The sequence below is a fragment of the Odocoileus virginianus genome, chromosome 21 (genome assembly GCF_023699985.2).
Source record: "Odocoileus virginianus isolate 20LAN1187 ecotype Illinois chromosome 21, Ovbor_1.2, whole genome shotgun sequence".
Taxonomy (NCBI): Eukaryota; Metazoa; Chordata; class Mammalia; order Artiodactyla; family Cervidae; genus Odocoileus; species Odocoileus virginianus.
Genome location: NC_069694.1, coordinates 38,435,203 through 38,457,892, shown reverse-complemented (window position 1 = coordinate 38,457,892; position 22,690 = coordinate 38,435,203). Strand labels below are relative to the sequence as shown.

General features: G+C 37.9%; 1 protein-coding gene across 1 annotated transcript in view; it reads right to left on the bottom strand.

Annotated features, from left to right (window-relative positions):
• Window positions 1-22,690, bottom strand: part of MTTP (microsomal triglyceride transfer protein) — a 54,300-nt gene that overhangs the window by 21,825 nt on the left and 9,785 nt on the right. The window contains exons 4-10 of the mRNA XM_020884237.2: window positions 15,575-15,682; window positions 13,113-13,229; window positions 12,685-12,824; window positions 10,408-10,558; window positions 7,907-8,064; window positions 3,580-3,748; window positions 2,501-2,608 (exon numbers count right to left, since the gene is read on the bottom strand). Coding sequence (XP_020739896.2) covers window positions 2,501-2,608; window positions 3,580-3,748; window positions 7,907-8,064; window positions 10,408-10,558; window positions 12,685-12,824; window positions 13,113-13,229; window positions 15,575-15,682 — 951 coding nt within the window. The remainder of the gene's footprint in view (window positions 1-2,500; window positions 2,609-3,579; window positions 3,749-7,906; window positions 8,065-10,407; window positions 10,559-12,684; window positions 12,825-13,112; window positions 13,230-15,574; window positions 15,683-22,690) is intronic.

Here is a 22,690-nt window from a genome sequence, read left to right as displayed (position 1 = left end):
ACCTTTCTTGAATGCCTTCTGTGTAGCAGGTACTTTGCAAACATATTCTTTAATCAAGAAAGGCCTTTTGTTTTCTGGCCTAGTTAATAGTTTAATGGAAAAGTAAATTAGAAATAGGCTTTATTTTACCTTTGTTACTAGGTATGTTTTAGGGGCTTCAGTGTCATCTGTAGGCTTCAGGTACACACACACACACATTGGGAGAGATGGGGGGTAGTGAAGACACAAAAGACCCTCAAATAGAATGAAGATGCTAAAGTTCAAACGTAATAAAGAAGTGCTATTTCTCAACTATCAGACTGATCTCTAAAAACCCAAAAGTTTGATAACATACATTGTTATTGAGCCTACTGGGAAATAGGCATCCTAGTGGGAGCCTAAAATGTTACAATTCCCATGGAAGATAATTTGGCAAAAGCTAACAGATAGGCATTTTGATCCAGTACCCTAGCCCTGAAGCTATAGTTCCAAAAATAAGAGAAAATGTGCCCAAGATTATCCATTTAAATATTATTTGTAAGAGTAAAAACAGTGGACATCACCTAATGACCATACATGGGAGAATAAACTGGTGCCTCAATTTAACACACAATGGAGTACTAGGCAGCTGTAAAACGAAGGAGAAAGATCTCTGTGAACCAGTATGGGCTGATTTCCAGAATATGTTAAGTGGAGAAAATAAGATACAAGAGAATGTATATAGAAGTTTATAGTTTGTGTAAGAAAAAAGGAATAAGAATGTGTGTGTACACCTACTTACTGTTGCAAAAAGAAACAGGAAAGAGAACCCAAAACTAATGACACTGCTTACATAGAAAAAGTAGGTAAGAATGGGTGAAAGGGTAGGAAAGGGAATGAGACCTCTTGAGAATATTTTTAAAATCAAGTTTTGACTTTCAAATCATGTTCTTATTTCATATATTCAAGAAATAAAATGAAGTCAATAAGGATGAAAGGATGCTAAAATTGAATTCAAACAAAATCTAATGAACATGAATAAATATCAGATTAATAACATAACTAAACAAAAGAGAATGAAAAAGAATTAATCCAAGTAATGTTTGAGTATAGTACTCTGACTATATGCCTTTAGTGTAATATATTCTAAAGACAAAATGATTGTGAAGTCTTGAACTTTACTAAAGATAGTTTGTTTTTTGTAGTGATATTTGTGTAACAATTCTAAAGCTATTGTACAAGTGCACGTTTTAGGATTGAGCAAATGAATCAGTATTGATGTTCTTGAGAACCAAAGTTCTCACTGTGGGAGAAGGAAGATATAATTATGGATTAATGGCAGGAGAGAAAGAACACTGTAGAACAGGGTTAGAATTAGAGGTAGCAGTATAAACTCATAATTTAATAAATATAAATACATGTATCTTGTCCATTGTAAGAGCCTAGATGCAATGGCCTTCAAGTTATGAGAAGTAAAAGTCTTTAGGGGTAAAATGTCAGGTGCATGCATCTTACTCTCAAAGAGTTCAACCAAAATAATATAAAATGAAATAGAATAATGCAAATAGGACAATATATTAACAACAGTCAAATCTAGATGAATCAGGTATACAAATATTCATGGAATTGTGCTATTCTCACAACTTTTCCATAGGTTTGAATTTTTTTTCCAAATATAAATTTGGCAGAGAAAAGAAATTAGGATGCAGTGAGATAAAAATGTAAGCAAAAACAAATATTAGTAGGAAACAGAAATAGAAGTAAAATGCTGACTGAAAGCTGGTTATATAATAAACACGATAGAAAAAAAAAGACTATATTTGTATATATTTAACATCTTTAACCTATTTGCCTCACAGAAAGATGAGTTGTGTTGGATATTAATTCATTTAGATTTTCCATATTTAGTTGTGCTTAAAAGTGAGTGTTTTGTCATAGTTTAATGAGAAAGATGTTAAAATTGATAGTCTAATCAGGCAAGTGGAAAAGCTTTGAGGAAATGAAATTAAAAATAAAATATAAAGTTCTAAAGTAGTTAGAAGTAATTAAATTTCTACCATAAAAAAGTCAAAACTGCAAACCATACTTACTATCGATAATAGTCTGCTCTAGGAGGTAACCCTAGAATCTAGTATCAAAAGAACTTTACCATATATACATATATACATCATTCAAAGTTGAGTACAGTACATAGTAGGTACTCAATAAATATATATTGATGGGGGATTCTTGGACTATTCACTTTCAGCATGCATTTATTGAACATTACCTATGTACCAGGCACCATTTTAAGCAACTGGTGTGGAATAAACAGAGATCCATTTCTGCAGTGAACTTATACTTCAGTGGGAGACAGAATAAATAATCCATGTAATAAATAACTGAATTATAAAGTATGTTCAACAGCAATAATTGCCATGCAAGTAGTGAAAATAGAGTAGGGTGAGGGGAGTTAGGAACACCAGTTGGGGACAGCACGTGAGTGTTAAATAGGATGGTTTGGAGCTATCTATGCAGTGGCTGAGATTGGATTTGCACTTACTTTCAGTTTGCAGCCTTCGTTCTGACACAACTTCCCAACAAGGGCCCCGATGATGATCATAACAGATTCTCTGATGTCATTGCTTCCAAAAGAACCTTTGAACTTACTCTATTAGCCAAACAGGGATAAAATAGATTACCAAAACATTGGAACATTTCCATGGCATATTTTTCAGTAAGAAACAAAGTAGCCAAAGACTGAAGACACTGTTTCCATATTTCTAGATTGCAAACTCTGAATTTTGCTTTGGGAACACATAAATTCACTATCTAGCTTTGAACTGAAGAGTTGGTAGAGTCTTTCTAGGTATTTTTAACACAGATCTGTGAATTCCTGAGAGGTTTATGGATTATATTCACTGCATCAGTGAATCCAAAAAATGGTCTGTAAAATCGTATGTGTGGGTAATGAAGGGCTTCACTGATGCTATTAAATTTTCAAACAAGCCCATTTTCCAAAAAGATTATGAGTTATTCCCCTAAATCATAAGTGAATAAGTGCACTGTTTTTAAACCTTGGGTCCAAGAGAACTGTAGCTTTTGCTTCCAACATAACTTTTCAGTATCAGAAGAATTATATGTATTGGGTTGGTGAAACAGTTCATTAAGGTTTTTCAGTAATAATGTATTGAAAATCCCAAAGGAACTTTTTGGCCAACCCAATGCATAACATATAATGATTATATGTTATACAATGTACTATACATTAAATAGCATAAAGATTTTTGAAGTCAAAATAAATCTTTTAAAGTCAAATTGTGAAGCATAACCAAGATTGAAATTAAAATTCTGTCCTATGTCACATTACATGAGAGGTGAATATAACATTTAAATTTCCATAAAACATAGCTTAAGTTATCTAGAGGAATTGCAAAGAAGACACTATGTGAAATATTCTACTTTGTGAAATAATCTACTGCACAATTAATGGTTAATGGAAACAGTCTAACAGAATTTGAATATGAATAATCAGAAGGCTCTAGTTTCCGCCTTTATTCTGATGCTGGCAACTTTTAATTACTGCTTAGATTCCGAAGATCAGATGAGAGCTTTAATTTTGGCAGTGTCCATCTGACTTACAGTGAGGGCTCTCAGGAGTTCTTCATCGGGATGTGAGGCAAATGCGCAGGCATAGAGAAACCTTTCCTGGAGGATAACGCTCTCGGTGCTTTCGAAATCCAGAAAGTCCAAAATGGCATCTAGTGAGTCTGGTGTCTGAGCAGAGGTGACAGCATCCACTAGCTGGGGTCTACAACAGAAAACACAGCCATAGATATCACTGTTTAGGGTGCTTAATAAATTATTTTGAATTTCTACCATTTATAGACCCCATTGGTTTGAGTTTCCTAGAGAAGTGAAAATTTTTTATTTAAACAAAAGAAAAATGATGGCTTTCTCTGAAAGACACTACCCCATTTTATTTTAAGCCTCTCTCTTAACTCCCTTCTTTCTCACTCAATGTACCCTCAGAATATACAGATTAATTTTACTGTATTACCCTAAGCCAAATATAATTTGGAGGTTTGTAAATAAAATTATATAAATAATATTACAAATTAGGTTCAAATTCTTTTCTCCATAAGTAATATACAAAAGCTATGGTCTCCCAAATCAATTCTTTTTCTAATTAGCTTTGCAACTATATACACTTCTTAAATGCATAACTAAGGTAGTATCATTCAGTGGAAAGATGCAACATTCTTTTAAGTTTCATTTATATCCAAGAAAGAAATTTTGGCTCTTTTTTTTTAATAAAATGCACCATGGTACAGTTCAAGTTCGGACTTCCCAGGTGGTGCTAGTGGTAAAGAAGCTGCCTGCCAATGCAGGAGAGCTAAGAGAGGTGGGTTCAACCCTTGGGTCAGGAAGATTCCCTAGAGGAGGGCATGGCAACCCACCCCAGTATTCCTGCCTGGAGAATCCCATGGACAGAGGAGCCTGGTGGGCTACAGTCCACAGAATCACAAAGTGTCAGACACAACAAGTGATTGACCATTCACACAAGCATAGTTCAAGTTCAATCACAACAATTAGTTGTGAGCAGAGTGAAACTCCTGCAGGAAAGTGCTAGTTACAAATTCTACTCATCAAGAATCTCTGGTCGAGTCTTGGGATAATATTTCTGAAACTAGTTGCCATACTAATGAACATAAGATGTCTGTATATATTTCATTCCACATCTACATAACATACCATACACGTATTTAATGCATTATATATATACATATTTTAAAAAAGATATTCTTGTACTACACCATTTTGGTCCTAACAAAATCTCATGGAATGAAGCAGACTGAGAGAGAGATAATACTTATTAAGTGTTATTATTGCAAACACTGCACTAGAAATTTTAGGTATGCAACCTCTTTTCCAAATTGGGAAAGGAGTACATCAAGGCTGTATATTGTCATCCTGCTTATTTAACTTATATGCAGAGTACATCATGAGAAATGCTGGGCTGGATGAAGCACAAGCTGGAATCAAGATTGCTGGGAGAAATATCAATAACCTCAGATATGCAGATGACACCACCCTTATGGCAGAAAGTGAACAACTAAAGAGCCTCTTGATGAAAGTGAAAGAAGAGGGTGAAAAAGTTGGTTTAAAACTCAACATTCAAAAAAACTGAGATCATGGCATCTGGTCCTATCACTTCATGGCAAACAGATGGGGAAACTGTGGAAACGGTGACAGACTTTATTTTCTTGGGCTCCAAAATCATTGCAGATGGTGACTGCAGGCATGAAATTAAAAGACGCTTGCTCCTTTGAAAAAAAAGTTATGACCAACCTAAATAACATATTAAAAAGCAGAGACATTACTTTGCCAACAAAGGTCCATCTAGTCAAAGCTATGGCTTTTCCAGTAGTCATGTACGGATGTGAGAGTTGGACCATAAAGAAAGTTGAGCACTGAAGAACTGATGCTTTTGAACTGTGTTGTTGGAGAAGACTCTTGAGAGTCCCTTGGACTTCAAGAATATCCAACCAGTCCATCCTAAAGGAAATAACTCCTGAATATTCATTGGAAGGACTGATGCTGAAGCTGAAACTCCAATACTTTGGCCACCTGATGCAAAGAACTGACTCACTGGAAGAGACCCTGATGCTGGGAAAAATTGAAGGCAGGAAGAGAAGGGGATGACAGAGAATGAGATGGTTGGATGGTGGATGGCATCACCAACTCAATGGACATGAGTTTGAGCAAGCTCTGGTAGTTGGCGAAGGACAGGGAAGCCTGGCATGCATCAGTCCATGGGGTTGCAAAGAGTCAGACATGACTGAGCGACTGAATTGAACTGAACCTCTTTTTGCTTTAACTTCTTCATCTGTAATGTAGGGCTATAAAGAGCAGTTATTTTAGGGTTGTCAGGAGGATTAAATCACATGATCTATGTAAAACACTAAGAATAGTGCTTGGCACATTGTAAATGCTCAATAAATATATGCTGTTATTAATACCATCAGCTCACTGAACATCTCTGTCAGTTTAATACTAATATTCTCCCTATACATAAGGAAACAGACTCAGAAATATCAAATCATTTGTTCAAGGTCCCGTAGCTGGTAAAAATAGAGCTAGGATTGGAACTCAGCTTTTTCTGACTCTGGAATACATGGGTCTTAATTACAGTGTTTTCTAAAGTGTTTTCATATAATGCTAACCCTACAAAATGCTTTAAGAAGAGGGATTTTCAAGGTCATGTAAGTTTGGAATACATTTAAGGAAACTTATATGTAATATTATCAGATTAAAGATGCCAGATATTTCCGCAATAAAGAGAACTATTTGACTTGGTTTTTCCCAGTGTTTTTCAAACTCAGTTGCTCACAGGAGCCTTCTTCTTGGCATACTTGTTGATAACCTCAAAGTCATAGGATACACATAATAAAACTGGGAAATGTTATATTCCACCATCCTGACTTTCACTATACTACAATAAACAGAAGGAATTCTCTGTATTTTATGAATGTTGAAAATGAGGCTCAGGGAAACTAAATGTAAATGACTTACTTAAAGGTTATATGATGTTGGAAGTCAGAATTTAAAACTAGGACTTCTGATTTTAGTTCATACTAATATCTTTTCTACTATACTATGTTACATGTCTATTTCCTATGATATGATGCAATATTGAAAATATTATCAGGTAAATAACCTGATTTAGAAAATACATCATGCAATCATACAAATGATTGCCACCATAAGATTTTTAGGATACAAATAAGGCTAAGGCTTAGTGTAATCTCTGTTCTAAGTTAACAGCCAAATTTTGCACTGTTTTTGTCAGTAATTTTTTTTTGACAAAAAGATAAGTAACTCTAAAATATATCCTTAAGTGCTATGATTAAAACAGAGTCTGAGAATTTATAATTTTGCATATATTTAACTCGGTTTAAATGTTTATTTTTGAAGACAGTATCTAACTAACTTGTAGTTAGTCATATGGAATTCGTATCAATTTTTTAATGCCCTAAGTCAAGTCAATAACAGTATAATCAAGAATAAACAATCTTCTCAGGAAAAAAGCTAAATTCTCTTATTCTTGAGTAATCAAGTCCTTTGAACTCAGTGACCACTGTTACTGTGTGTGTTGTGTGTGTGGGAAGAGGTATAACTTGGCCGTTTTATACTTTTGACTATCTTAATGGCTAGTTTCCAGTTTGTCAAACTAATTGAGTTATGTTCTATATCATCAATTAGCATAATCAGTGTTAAACAGTTGAATTTGTAGTTGCAGGTAAATTTTGTTTTACAGACCAAAACACTTCTATTTAGAAAGTGTATTTGTATTGGTATTTACAAAGTAAGTTTGAGAACTGTCAACTCTCTTTATTGTGGATGTTAAATAAGGCACTCTTCCACTGAATACTGAAATGATGTACGTATTTCTTTTCTCTGGATTCTTTTGGCTGTTTATCTTAGTTCTCAATTTTCTTTTCAAAACAAGGCTTCGATGAGGATCATCACTGTGTCTTTAATGAAAGCTCATTTTCAATAGAAAAAATCATACTGGTTTTTTTGTTTGTTTTTATAATCAATTCTGAACACTTTTTGAGTATAAATTAATAGCTCTGGGAACACAATTTCACCAGAGTGTGGCAGTGCCTGCACTGTGGTATCACATCAAAGTCCTAGATGTACCAATCTAGACCTGATTTACACTCATGAACAAAATGTTCAAAATAAAATGTTCACTCTGAGTCACTGCTGAAAACTTGCATTTCTGGCCAATTAACCATTGAGTTACTGCACTGAGGCATAAGTGTTCAATGCAAATGTGAAACAGCAAACAATTGATTTGAAGGTGAGGCAGTTGATTAAAAAGGGATCTTATCTGCTTAATAAACAGCATCCCAGAAACACTTTCTTATAGACAACCCCAGGAAACGTTCAGGGAACTTACAGTACTTCCTTGTTTTCTGCCTTTAGAATTTGGAGGATCTCTTCTTTCTTTGCCGTCCTGAGGTGCTTGACGAAGGCCAGGAAGCTTCTGACAGCCTCAGCCTTGGAGAGGTTGTCAGGCTGCAGGTGTTTTCTGATGGACTGCCAGTGCTCTGAGAGCTGCAAAACACGGCCACAGGCCGAGACCACACTCATAATTCTGAACATCCATGTTTACAAAGAATGTTCTCTCCAGAAATAAATTTTTCCTTGTATCTGACAAGCAAAAGAAGCTCTTTGTACCTTACCTCAATATATCTGATTGCCCCTGCCCCTATCACATCCCTGTGACTCTCAGAGGCAAATACAGAGGCCTGCTGACCAGTGGCCTCCTTGAGAGGACAGTATTTGTCGATTAGTACTTAGCTCAAATGACCTCAAGATCCTGGGCATGTAGGTCATTCCATGGTTACACAAGGGAATTACATCTGAGGCCAGGCTTTGACTACCATAGTGAAATTATGTTGAATTTTCATCAACAACAGGATATTTTGGAGGGGGAAAATCATCTGAACTGCTGAAGAATTGTGTCATGTTTCTTATGAACTGAAACCTTAATGAAAACCAGTTTTTATAACAATTTGATCTCCCTATTCTCTTTATTTTACTGTTTGTATGAAATACAAGTAATAGTAAAACGCCTCGCTGAGGTCTGAACTGTTCATTTCATATATCCGTGTTAAGTAGAGTGGCATTTAGATAAAGGTAATCCTCATATACACTACTGTTATGCTGCTGTGGTTTTAAAAATAGTGAATAGTTCTAATCAATAACATCTTTTGGCTTAGGAAAAAGTTCAAAACCTTATTTTTCATAGTTTATCACTTCTCCCTTAGTTGTAAAAAATGTGTTAAATCCCATAAGTGACCTCTCTCTTAACTCTGCATAATCTGCATGCTACCAGTTTTTAAAATATTCATTCCTTCCAATAACAACAGATACATATTTTGCTCTTCTTCAAATCCATTTTGGTTATCTAATCTTAAGAGGGTAGTACAAAAAAATATTCCAGTTGTACTTAGCTAAAGATTTACTGGGTCATTTCTGAGGACAGAGATCATATCAGTGTTAAGTCAGAATTTTTTTCTTTAAAGAGTTGCAATGGTGACATTATACTGACATTGAATAAGCAAATTCCAAAGACATAAACCTTTTCTATAATAATGAAGAAATAGTTTTGAGAAATCTTAGATGGCTCATTATATTTGATAACTAGGAGGAGAAAAATTAACAGAATAAGAAAAGATCATTGGTTTCATTAGTCACCTTTCTAAATAATTTAGTCTCATATGACATTAGAAAATGACACTGGAACATTAGATAATTTATGGGGAAAAGAAGAAGAAACAAGGTTTGAGAACAATTATTTTTGTCTCATTTTGTTTTCCCCTTCACTCAATTTTGATATATTTGAAAAACTAATAAGGAATTAGTGCCTTACACTTTAAGCAAATTCTGGTATTAGCTCTTGATGATTCCACTCTTCTGAACACTAATAATGGCCAAGGGAAGGGCATCTTCTGGTAGCTACAAACAGAGGCTGAAGCCAAGGGTTAAGTATTAGGAAACCCTGGAACCCAGAGTCATATCTGTGGCCATACATCACAACTGATTTATGCAACAAAAGAAATTATTCTTTATTAGATTAAAAATATTACACACTCACAAATACATACAGATACACTCACACATGCACACACACACACACTCACACACTTAGCCTTGGGGGTGTGCTCATTTCTGGCTGTAACAGTAGGGGAGGTTGGGGTGTGGTACGTAAGTGTTCCTGATTTAGGTGAAGAGCTTGGTATCCATTTCTAGTCCTCCTAGCAGCCCTCAGAACACTGAGCTCAGTAAAACATTTCACCTGTGGACATTTTACTGGGTGTGTGCTCAGCTGTTTCAGTTGGGTCCTACTCTTTGTAACCCCATGGACTGCAGCCCACCAGGCTTCTCTGTCCACGGGATTTCCCAGGCATGAATACTGGAGTGGGTTGCCATGTCTTCCTCCAGGGGATCTTCCCAACCCAGTGATCCAACTCATATCTCTTCTTCTGTATTGCAGGTGGATTCTTTACCCACTGAGCCACCTGGGAAGTCTGAACATATTACTCCCGAGAGACAGAACTTTCAGGATTCAGGCCACTGCCCATGCTCTCAAGGCTGTATGCTTCCCCTAACTTCATCAGGCCCTCATCCCCACTGCATTCTGAGGTCTGCTTTGAGGAAGCTGCCTTCAAGTCATGACATTTTTTATTTGAAATAAGTGGATGTGGTAGTCATTTGTTAATTATTATAGCATATTATTAGGCTGCTGCCATTATAACTCAGTGGTGGCTGGAAGTTCTTTGTAAACTTTCCTTATAAATTAACTGAAGCTTCCATTGGAGACAAAAGGGAAACAGAATGGTAGGCCATGATTACCCCATGATTGGGTCACACAATGCTGTGGCTCACACTTACAGAAGGGCATCCTTTGCACTTGCTCTGGAAGACCTGGCCCACAATGGGAATGGCCGTGTACTTCGAATCGACTGCTTTAATGATAGCTGCAACCTGCTTTCCCGGCTTCAGTCTCAGACCTGCTTCCGTGGTTTTCAGCTCCAGTTTCTGCCTGCATGACCAAGGAAGAGAAATACCACATCAGCGGCCTTCTTTTGAGTTAACAAGCTATTAATTTTCACTCTTTTGGCAAACAAGAAATGAATGTATTCAAATTCTGTAAGGTCATGTCATTCACACTGAGAGATCTCCAGCAGTAACAGAAACCTCTAGATAATTAAGAAAATTTTCTGCAGCAACAATTTTATTCAAAGGTTTGAAAGTTTAAGCCTGGGATTTCAAAATATTATGACAAGAGATTACAGGAAAGAAAATTTGCCTGGATGCTGAGCAAGATGTACAATGTCACCTTTTTGGGCTTTAGCCCAACTCTCTGAAAAATAATATCTTCGGGACAACCACATGTCACTTACTAAAACAATGAGGAAATCTTGTTTTCCAAATATGGCCTCAAGAGTCTGATATGGTCTTTCAGTAGCTTGCCTCTCTCCCTTCAAAATGTGGAGTCTACATCCCTCTCCTTAAGCCTGGGCAGGACTCTGTGACTGCCAGGACTTGTAGAACACAGTAGAAGTTTCAATATATGGCTTGTAAGGCTAAGTCCTTTTATGTTGGAGGAGGCTCCTGAGAGTCCCTTGGATTACAAGATCAAACCAGTCAATCTTAAGGGAAATCAACCCTGAATACTCATTGGAAAGATAGATGCTGAAGCTGAAACTCCATTATTTTGTTCATCTGATGTGAACAGCTGACTCATCACTAAAGTCCCTGATGCTGCGAAAGATTGAGGGCAGAAGGAGAAGAGGGCGTCAGAGGATGAGACGGCTGGATGGCATCACTGATGCAATGGACATGAACTTGGGCAAACTTCAGGAGATGGTGAGGGGCAGAGAGGCCTGGCGGGCTGCAGTCTATGGGGTTGCAAAGAGTCGGACATGACTGGGTGACTGAACAACAAGTCACAAAAGAGAATTCAGCTTTCATGTGGCAAGCTAGCAGCACATACCTTGGGAGACTTGAGCTACCATGTAAGAAGTCTGGCTACTGAAGCGACCATGTTGAGAGGCCACATGGAGATAAAGAGAGATGCATGAGGAGCCCAAGTAGTGTGAATCTGCAGCCCAGACACTAGATAGGTGAGGGAGCAGCCTGTGAACCAGCTCTGGAACTGCACAACACACAGCCAGCAAGGCGTGCCTAGCAGGATCAAGTGTCATGATTATGAGAGAAAATAATAAAGTGATTGCTGCTTTTCATACTGCTAAGTTTGGAGTGGTGTGTTATAGAACAATGGAATCCTGATAAACCTAAATTTAAACTATTAATTTTATATGAAATCAAGACGGATGTAGTACAAAGTAGAATGCAAGGTTCTAATACAGAGGAGACTTCAATAAAATTTCAAGCATTTATGGTTTGAGGCATTTCTACCAAGATTTTGCAACCATTTACCTCTGACATTAGAGTTACTTCAGAAGAAATATTTGAGAAATAATAGCAGAAGATATAACTTACATTTAATGCTAGGATGTGTTACTCTAAATTAAAATCTGAAAATAAGACATACTCTTAGATTTGAAATTCTAGTCCTATGAGAACTGTTCTAGCCTGTGAAAACTGTTCTGACCAGAGAAATTTTCTCAAATAGAAATAACAGTCTTGAATATGTAGGTACTATAAATCACAGCAAAAATTCTGTCATATCACTTTACTCTGGAACATTTTTGTGTTTAATAACACACAATGACAAGTAACACAATGACAATAACACAATGTGTGACAATAACACAATGACAAAAAAATAATCTTGAGGAGAGAACACACAAATGCCACTTTTTTATCTTAACATTAAAAGCATTTGATAGAGAAATCAGAAAATTAATAAGAATAAATCAAGGTGTTTTCCTTTTTAAAATTTAAATTCTCTATTCAATAGGCAATTTGTTTTTAATGAAGTCCTATTTTAAAACATTAAGTATTATTTCATGCCACATACTATTATAGATAATATGAAAAATAAAGAGGAACAAGACATAATTATTGTTCTAAAGGAGCTCACAGTCAAAATGAAGAAGCAATAAATATATTAATTCATGTGCATGCATATATGTGCATACATATTTTTTAATTTTAATAATATACTAAAGAACAGTAAGGAAAATTTAAGCATTATCTTACCTTGATACTATTTTGCCTGCTATTGATTGTAGAAAATTCAGCCTCAAGGCATGTATCTCTTCTGAGAGCACAGCTACAACAAAGCTGTCTTCTATCTTATAGGTAGTGACAGATGTGGCTTTCGAAGTGACACCCAAGACCTAAATAAATAAATGTGGTTGTAACAAGCAATCAGCTTTCTATCTTTGAATCAAGCCAAATAGCAAATTATCTTCTCATTTTCACAAGAATGCCCCTTTCATATTTGATCAACACACAAACCTACAATACATTAAAATAAATCCATTCATTTGATATTATATAATACTGTACCCTAAACTAAAAATTGCAAGTGTTCCCAAATTATATTGCTACTTTATTCACCTATTATTTTTGAATCATCTCTACAAAAAGAACTTGGTTGCTTCAGAAAGTGATAGCCAGCATACCTGATGTGGGGTTGTAAATCCAGCCCTCTCTATTTTGCATGAATCCAAAGCCTTAATTTTGGTCACTTTGTCTTGATGAGCCTGGTAGGTCACTTTACAATCTCCAGAGATGTCTACCTAAAAAGAAAAGCCAAAATACAATGTTTCAGATGGGATTCTCACATGAACCATTTGAATTCCAGTGGCAAGTAGCTTAAAAATTGGGGTTCTAATACATCATGCAGGACTCCTTTCTCTGACAAGATAGGAAAACAGAAGAATTTAGTGTCTCCTGAAGCATGTGGAGTCCTTTCCATCCTCTTTGAGTCTTGTGAGCACATTCTTATTGCCCCAGGAATAATAAATGATTTCCTACTTCTCTCTAATGTCTAATAGGAATTGGACAAATGGCCTCAGTTCAGTTCAGTTCAGTCGCTCAGTCATGTTAGACTCTTTGCAACCCCATGGACTGCAGCATGCCAGGCTTCCCTGTCCATTACCAACTTCTGTAGCTTACTCAGACTCATGACCATTGAGTTGGTGATGCCATCCAACCATCTCATCCTCTGTCATCCCCTTCTCCTCCCACCTTCAATCTTTCCCAGCATCAGGGTCTTTCCAAATGAGTCAGCCCTTTGCATCAGATAGCCAAAGTATTGCAGTTTCAGCATCAGCATCAGTCCTTCCAATGAATATTCAGGACTGATTTCCTTAAGGATAGACTGGTTGGATCTCCTTGCAGTCCAAGGGACTCTCAAGAGTCTTCAACACCACAGTTCAAAAGCATCAATTCTTCTGCGCTCAGCTTTCTTTATAGCCCAATTCTCACATCCATACATGAATACCAGAAAAATCATAGCTTTGACTAGGCAGACCTTGTTGGCAAAGTAATATCTCTGCTTTTTAATAGGCTGTCTAGGTTGGTCATAACTTTTCTTCCAAGGAGCAAGCGTCTTTTAATTTCATGGCTGCAGTCACCATCTGCAGTGATTTTGGAACCCCCAAAAATGACCTAGTCATAATCAAAATCTCTCAAATGGGTAATTATGGGGTGAGGGGAGTTGACTTTTAATACTATGTGTAGGCTGTGTGTGTGTGTGTGTGTGTGTGTGTGTGTGTACATGCAACACACACATGCTTTGATGAGCTAAGTCCTTTAAAACCTGCAGCATTAATTCAGCTCACCATAAGGCACATCAATAATTTGAATGTAAGCAAATACATCTCAATGCTGACTCTGTATAGCTTCTCCGAGGCGTCCCTTTGGCCTCTACAAGCCAGTCTTTCTACCCTCAGTCTTTCCAGCAAGCTAGCCAGCATTCTCTTGCCCCAACCTTGCCATCAGATTTTCTTACCAGCTCATGAACTGGCTGAATTCAGACAAGAAAACTTGGACTCAGCTCTGCTTTAGTTATAATACTTGGGGAGCCACTAAACTTCTGTCGTTTAACCTTTGTTTTCATCTGTTAAATGGAAGAGTTCATATAGATCAAACTGACCACACCTACATTAGCTGAGAAGACTATTAAAATACAGATGCTAATCTACTGAACCAGAATCTCTGCAGTGAATCCAGGGAATCTTTATTTTTATAACCTCCCTATGGCATAGGGATGCACAGTGAGGTCAGTGGAATGTTCTCCAAGGTTTTTTGGGTCTCTATCATTCAGCCATGGAATTAAAAGGTGCTTGCTCCTTGGAAGAAAAGTTATGACAAATCTAGACACATATTAAAAAGCAGGGACATTACTTTGCTAACAAACATCTATCTACTCAAAGCTAAGGTTTTTTTCTAGTAGTCATGTATGGATGTGAGAGTTGGACTATAAAGAAAACTGAGTGCCGAAGAATTGATGTTTTTGAACTGTGGCTTTGGAGAAGACTCTTGAGAGTCCCTTGGACTGCAAGGAGATCCAACCAGTCTATCCTTAAGGAAATCAGTCCTGAATATTCATTGGAAGGACTGATGCTGATGCTGAAACTGCAATACTTTGGCCATCTGATGCAAAGGACTGACTCATTTGAAAAGACCCTGTTACTGGGAAAGATTGAAGGTGGGAGGAGAAGGGGACGACAGAGGATGAGATGGTTGGATGGCATCACCGACTCAATGGACATGAGTCTGAGTAAGCTACAGGAGTTGGTGATGGACAGGGAAGCCTGGTGTGCTGCGGTCCATGGAGTCATAAATAGTCAGGCACGACTGACCGACTGAACTGAACTGAACTGATCATTCAGTCATTCTATAGGTCTCCTTAGTATAACTGATTCTAATTTCCTTTCCCCTGTATTCAAATACAAATTGGGGTGAATGACAATTTGTTTCATATGTAAATGAGACAACTACCCAACTCACCTTTTCTAATCATTACCATAGGAGTAATTTTTTTTTTTTTTACTGAATCTCTCCAAATAGAAACCCATATAAACAATTTTAGTAACTATATATAAGATTCTAGACACTTAATAATATTACTAAGTACCTCATTGGTAGTTCCAGAGCTTAACTGCATCTGAAATAGGCTAGCCAGGCCTCTCTTGAGATTTTCTATGGCTGCTGGTTCATTTTGATATGAGTAGAACTCTTTGATCTAGGTGAAAAAAGAACAAACATAAATACAGCAGAAATGGATCATTTACGAGACTTGGTTAAATAAATATCAGGAAAGGTTAGATTCTCACCCCTATCAATCCTGGGAGAAAGAGATCTGTTAGTTCAAAGCTGGGACTTCCTTTTTTTTTTAAAAGAAGCCATTTACATTTCAAAAAGCTAGACCACCAAAATATGACATTTATGGAGGCTGATAATGAAGGCTTTGGGTATGATGGGAATAACATAGGAAAGTAAAAAGAGCACTGATACAGGATAGGGTTTCTGTGAAAACAAGGATTGCCCAAGAAAGAGAAATCAGGAACATTCTCTGCAAGCATGTCAACATATTCCCTACCTGTAATTCTGCTTGAAACAAAAGTTAACCAATGTTTGGACTTCCCTGGTGGTCCAGTGGTTAAGAACCTGTCTGCCAAAGCAGGGGACATGGGTTTGATTCCTAGTCCAGGAATATCCAACATGCTGCAGAATAACTAAGCTGGCATGCCACAAATATTGAGTTCACACGCTACAACTAGTGAAACCTGTGTGCATAAAGCCCGTGCTCTGCAACAAGAGAAGCCACCACAGTGAGGAACCTGCACCTCAAGGAAGAGTAGCCCCTGAAACTAGAGAATTCCTGCTCACAGCAGTGAAGACAAAAATCAAGTCTTCATCACAGTCAAAAATATAAACCATTCAATATCACGGTAATCCAAGTCTATGCCCCAAACAGTAATGCTGAAGAAGCTGAAGTTGAACGGTTCTATGAAGACCTACAAGACCTGCTAGAACTAATACCCAAAAAAGATGTCCTTTTCATTATAGGGGACTTTAATGTAAAACTAGGAAGTCAAGAAATACCTGGAGTAACAGGCAAATTTGGCCTTGGAGTACAGAATGAAACAGGACAAAGGCTAACAGAGTTCTGCCAAGAGAACACACTGGTCATAGCAAACACCCTCTTCCAACAACACAAGAAAAGGCTCTACACATGGACATCACCAGATGGTCAACACCGAAATCAGATTGATTATATTCTTTGCAGCCAAAGATGGAGAAGCTCTATACAGTCAGCAAAAACAAGACTGGGAATGGACTGTGGCTCAGATCATGAACTCCTTATTGCCAAATTCTGACTTAAATTGAAGAAAGTGGGGAAAACCACTAGACCATTCAAGTATGACCTAAATCAAATCCCTTATGAATATACAGTGGAAGTGAGAAATAGATTTAAGGGACTCGGTCTGATAGACAGAGTGCCTGATGAACTATGGACGGAGGTTCATGACATTGTACAGGAGACAGGGATCAAGAACATCCCCAAGAAAAAAGAAATGCAAAAAAGCAAAACGGCTGTCTGAGGAGGACTTACAAATATCTGTGAAAAGAAGAGAAGCAAAAAGCAAAGGAGAACAGGAAAGATATACCCACTTGAATGCAGAGTTCCAAAGAAAAGCAAGGAGAGAAAAAAAAAAAAAAAAGAAAAGCAAGGAGAGATAAGAAAGCCTTCCTCAGTGATCAATGTGAAGAAATAGAGGAAAACAATAGAATGGGAAAGACTAGAGATCTCTTCAAGAAAATTAGAGATACCAAGGGAACATTTCATGCAAAAATGTGTTCAATAAAGGACAGAAATGGTATGGACCTAACAGAAGCAGAAGATATTAGGAAGAGGTGGCAAGAATACACAGAAGAACTGTACAAAAAAGGTCTTCACGACCCAGATAATCACAAAAGTGTGATCACTCCCACTCACCTAGAGCTGGACATCCTGGAATGTGAAGTCACATGGGCCTTAGGAAGCATCACTATGAACAAAGCTAGTGGAGGCAATGGAATTCCAGTTGAGCTATTTCAAATGCTGAAAGATGATGCTGTGAAAGTGCTGCACTCAGTATGCCAGCAAATTTGGAAAACTCAGCAGTGGCCATAGGACTGGAAAAAGTCAGTTTTCATTCCAATCCCAAAGAAAACTAATGCCAAAGAATGCTCAAACTACCACATAATTGCACTCATCTCACACGCTAGTAAAGTAATGCTCAAAATTCTCCAAGCCAGGCTTCAGCAATATGTGAACTGTGATCAATCTGGTTTTAGAAAAGGCAGAGGAACCAGAGATCAAAATGCCAACATCCGCTGGATCATCAAAAAAACAAGAGAGTTCCAGAAAAGCATCTACTTCTGCTTTATTGACTATGCCAAAGCTTTTGACTGTGTGGATCACAATAAACTGTGGAAAATTCTGAAGCAGATGGGAATACCAGATCACATGACCTGTCTCTTGAGAAATCTGTATACAGGTCAGGAAGCAACAGTTAGAACTGGACATGGAACAGACTGGTTCCAAATAGGAAAAGGAGAACTTCAAGGCTGTATATTGTCACCCTGCTTATTTAACTTATATGCAGAGTACATCATGAGAAACGCTGGACTGGAAGAAGCACAAGCTAGAATCAAGTTTGCCAGGAGAAATATCAATAACCTCAGATATGCAGATGACACCACTCTTATGGCAGAAAGTGAAGATGAACTAAAGAGCCTCTTGATGAAAGTGAAAGAGGAGAGTGAAAAAGTTGGCTTAAAGCTCAACATTCAGAAAACTAAGATCATGGCATCTGGTCCCATCATTTCATGGCAAATAGATGGGGAAACAGCAGAAACAGTGGCTGACTTTATTTTTCTGGGATCCAAAATCACTGCAGATGGTGATTGTAGCCATGAAATTTAAAGACGTTTACTCCTTGGAAGGAAAGTTATGACCAACCATGATAGCATATTAAAAAGCAGAGACATTACTTTGCCAACAAAGGTCCACCTAGTCAAGGCTATAGTTTTTCCAGTAGTCATGTATGAATGTGAGAGTTGGACTATAAAGAAAGCTGAATGCCAAAGAATTGATGCTTTTGAACTGTGGTGTTGAAGAAGACTCTTGAGAGTCCCTTGGACTGCAAGGAGATCCAACCAGTCCATCCTAAAAGAAATCAGTCCTGGGTGTTCATTGGAAGGACTGATGTTAAAGCTATAGCTCCAATACTTTGGCCACCTGATGCGGAGAGCTGACTCATTTGAAAAGACCTTGATGCTGGGAAAGATTGAAGGTGGGAGAAGAAGGGGATGACAGAGGATGAGATGGTTGAATGGCATCACCAACACAATGGACATGGGTTTGGATGGACTCCGGGAGTTGGTGATGGACAGGGAGGACTGGCATACTGTGGTTCTTGGGGTCGCAAAGAGTAGGATATGACTGAGCGACTGAACTGAACTGAATCAAGTTTCAAAGTAACATCACAGATATAGATTCTTGTAGAGAATGGCAATCACCATGCTTGAGAATCCTCAGATGCACGGCCTCTAAGGGCTACGATAAGGGCCCACATGTGGCCAAAATGCCCATGGAGAAAATTCCACATGACTGACGTTCTCTAGCCCTCCAGAGCATTCCTGTTGGCCTCGGGTATGAGGAGACACAGAAGGTTGGAAGAATTGAGGCTTAGGGACTAACACTGCATGGCCTGCCACAGGGACTGCTTTGAATTTCTCTTCAGAAAGCAGGAAAAAGGCTAGAATGAAGAAGGGGACTGTGATTTGGCTGCAACAGTAAACGGCTTATCTTAGCTTTATTTCATCCTTGACAATTACAGGCACAGAGACAACTATGTCTTATACCATTTTGACCATTTAGCTCATGTTTAAGAAACAAGGATAAAAATACAAAGAATTTTCTGGAAAGCAGGCTGTCATTTTTTACCCTGTACTGACTTCAAAGACATCACATGATTTAGAAATGGAGAGGATGGATATAGCTTCCCTATAAAAATTCCCAAGGTTTGTGGTAATTATAGATACATGTGTACCAGAAATATCCTGAATGCCTTCCTAGTTCTCTTTAAAACCAACCATGACTTCTCAAGTAAAACTGAAACCTCAGTCATTATGCAATAAATTCAATTAATACCAATCTGAACAATTTAGTGTACATGAAAACTCCCGCATACCTTAGATGAAAATACTTTGCCTGATAATTCAAACAAGTGCCTCAAATTTTCTATTTTTATTTTCTACATATATTCTGCCTAGGGACAGATTTATTGGGTACTCTATCCGGCAATCAATTTTAGTCATCACACTGGATGAACCTATAAATGTTGGGATTGTGTTTGCCCAGGTTAAAAGGGAACTGGAACAGTGACCTCAACGTCTGGAAATCCACAGTATCATATTCTCAAACAAATCACCGACAATTTCTCAGAACCAAGGTTGAGTTTCTGATGTTCTATTTTGTAAACTAGGTCTTCTTACCTTTGAGGAATTAGAGTGTAACTTTCCTTGCAAATATTTGGGTGAACTTAATCTCCAAATATCAGGACAATTAAAGGATCCTAACTGGATTTCTTGAGCCCATACACAGTCAGGAGGGCTCACTGGTAGCAATACGCACATGCCTACAGTCTGGGACATTTTTGGCCTGAGCCTTAAATACCTCAGAAAGTGAGAGGATCCATTAAGTAGGAAAAATACTTTGTACTACCATCAGATCAGTACCCTCACTTTGCTTCCAAGCTATAAAATATGCCTGAATTGCTTATAAAGTTTTACCTAAAATTTCAGAAACCCAGTTGGCAGATTTAATCTTCATATACAAGGTCAGATACTCTCCTCTTACTCCTTCTTCCGATTTTGACTGCTATATCCCTAGGAAAATGGTGTGACAGACTTTTTTTCCTGGCAGGCTGAACAACACAAACTCTGAGACAGAAAATTCTTTTCATTCCTCCTATTAGTTTTTATTGTCTCCATAGAACTGGAAAAGTGGACAAGTCTCTTTTTCCTTTTGTATGCCTGCTGACCTTTGGGGCCTAAATTCCCTCCCTTTAGTTGCAGACCACTGAGACCCAGAGAGAAGACAGCATTTGTGTCCATACTAGCTAAATGTCAAAACTGTTAGAATAAAGTGGACTTTTGGTAATTAAGAAAATAACAAAGTCAGAACTTTGAAGTTTAATCCACGTGGCTGACACAATCTTAAATTCATTATTTCACAACAGGAACTGAGTAAGTTTTATTATATTCAGGCCATAAATCTGATTACTTCATTCAGTTCTGAAATGAGCTCTGAATATCCAAGAGCACAGGACTCTTATCTAAATTCACAGTCCCTGAAGCTTCCAAAGAGCAGCATAGCCTTGTCACAAAGTAAGCCGTCAACCTAAGGAAACTAAACACAGAGGGATAAGGGTGGGTTGTGACGAAGGAGATGCAGTGCTTCTTCTGGCCAAATTTTGAGGGCAAATTTCCGCTAGAAATCAGTAGCGATTATTCATATTTTTTAAGAAAAAAATGCTTCTACACATTCCTTCAATTTACACATTCATTATGGAAAAGAGAAAGCAAAATTTCATTAACTGGCCAAAGAGCAAAACTAAACAAAAAGGATCACAGCAAACAAGGATTAGTCACTTTCTTTGGTCTACTTAGCTGAAGCTATGTATGTCTCTTTCATATGTATCTAAGAAAGAGCATAGCTAGGAAATGGTACCTTGTAAAACAGACAAGTGAAGAAATACACAAAGAATTAGGAGGCTTTCAAGGTGTCACTTTTCTTTCGGAGGTTGGGTGTGGGTACAGGAGCCACGCTGCCAGATTCAGAGAGCAAATCAATGCCTGCTGCTGCTAAGTCACTTCAGTCATGTCCGACTCTGTGCGACCCCATAGACGGCAGCCCACCAGGCTTCCCGGTCCCTGGGATTCTCCAGGCAAGAACACTGGAGCGGGTTGCCATTTCCTTCTCCAATGCATGAAAGTGAAAGTGAAAGTTAAGTCACTCAGTCGTGTCCGACTCTTAGCGACCCCATGGACTGCAGCCCACCAGGCTCCTCTGTCTATGGGATTTTCCAGGCAAGAGTACTGGAGTGGGGTGCCATTGCCTTCTCCAAAATCAATGCCTAGGGACAACAAAATTAAAGGGCAGACTCAGCAGCCACATGATTAATTCAATCAATACTGAGTGAAAACCAGAAATAGAAATCTGGTAATATTCCAGTTAATTGGATTAGTATTTCGGGCCAAAAAAGAATCCATGTGGTGATGAGGCATCTTTTGCATGTCAGTCTTAAGTAGAAAACTGTCTTGTTTCCAACTTAATTTGTAAATAAATTAGTCACACCCAAACATTTAAGTAGGGGGAGATGAAAAAACATATGTGCAATAAACATGCATCTATGTGTTTTCATGGGATATCTTTTATAATGTAAATTTGGACTCTGAGAAGACAAAAATACACACTGGTGAGAAACCTTGAGATCACAGATATTTCAGGGAGTGAAACTTAAATTGAGTCTGGGATAGAAAATACTCTCTGAGAAAACTGCCAATCAGCAGTACAGACTTTCCTTTCATAATTTCTCCCATAGTAAGATGATGTGATAGCTAAAATAATGACATTTCTGACAGTGAAGTGGCTAAAATTCCACGTGGCTTCTTTATCTCCAGGGTCATGTTTTTTTTTTTTCCAGCGAGTACTTTATCATATAAATGAAAGATACCATAACGTACTTTAACTTGTGACTATAGTAAATCATCACAAGAAACAGCTCCTGCAGAAATGACACGGTGGGGCCACTGAAATAATGATGTGGCAGCTCCATCCCAGCCTTTGTACAGGGAGGGCACCGAGTCCTTTTGTATGTGTAACCGAAGACTTTGTACTCAACTGCACCCACAGGGCTATAAAATGATTGGCTGCGGTTTAGCCAAAGTATTGGAGCTTCAGCTTCAGCATCCTTTCAATGAAAGGATTTCATTTCGTTGAAAGGAATGGTTGATTTCCTTTAGTACTGACTGGTTTGCGCTTCCCTGGTGGCTCAGATGGTAAAGAATCACCTGCAAAGTGGGAGACTTGGGTTTGATCCCTGGGTTGAGAAGAACCCCTTGAGAAGGGAATGGCTACCCACTCCAGGATTCTTGCCTGGAGAATTCCATTGACAGAGGAGCCTGGTGGGCTACA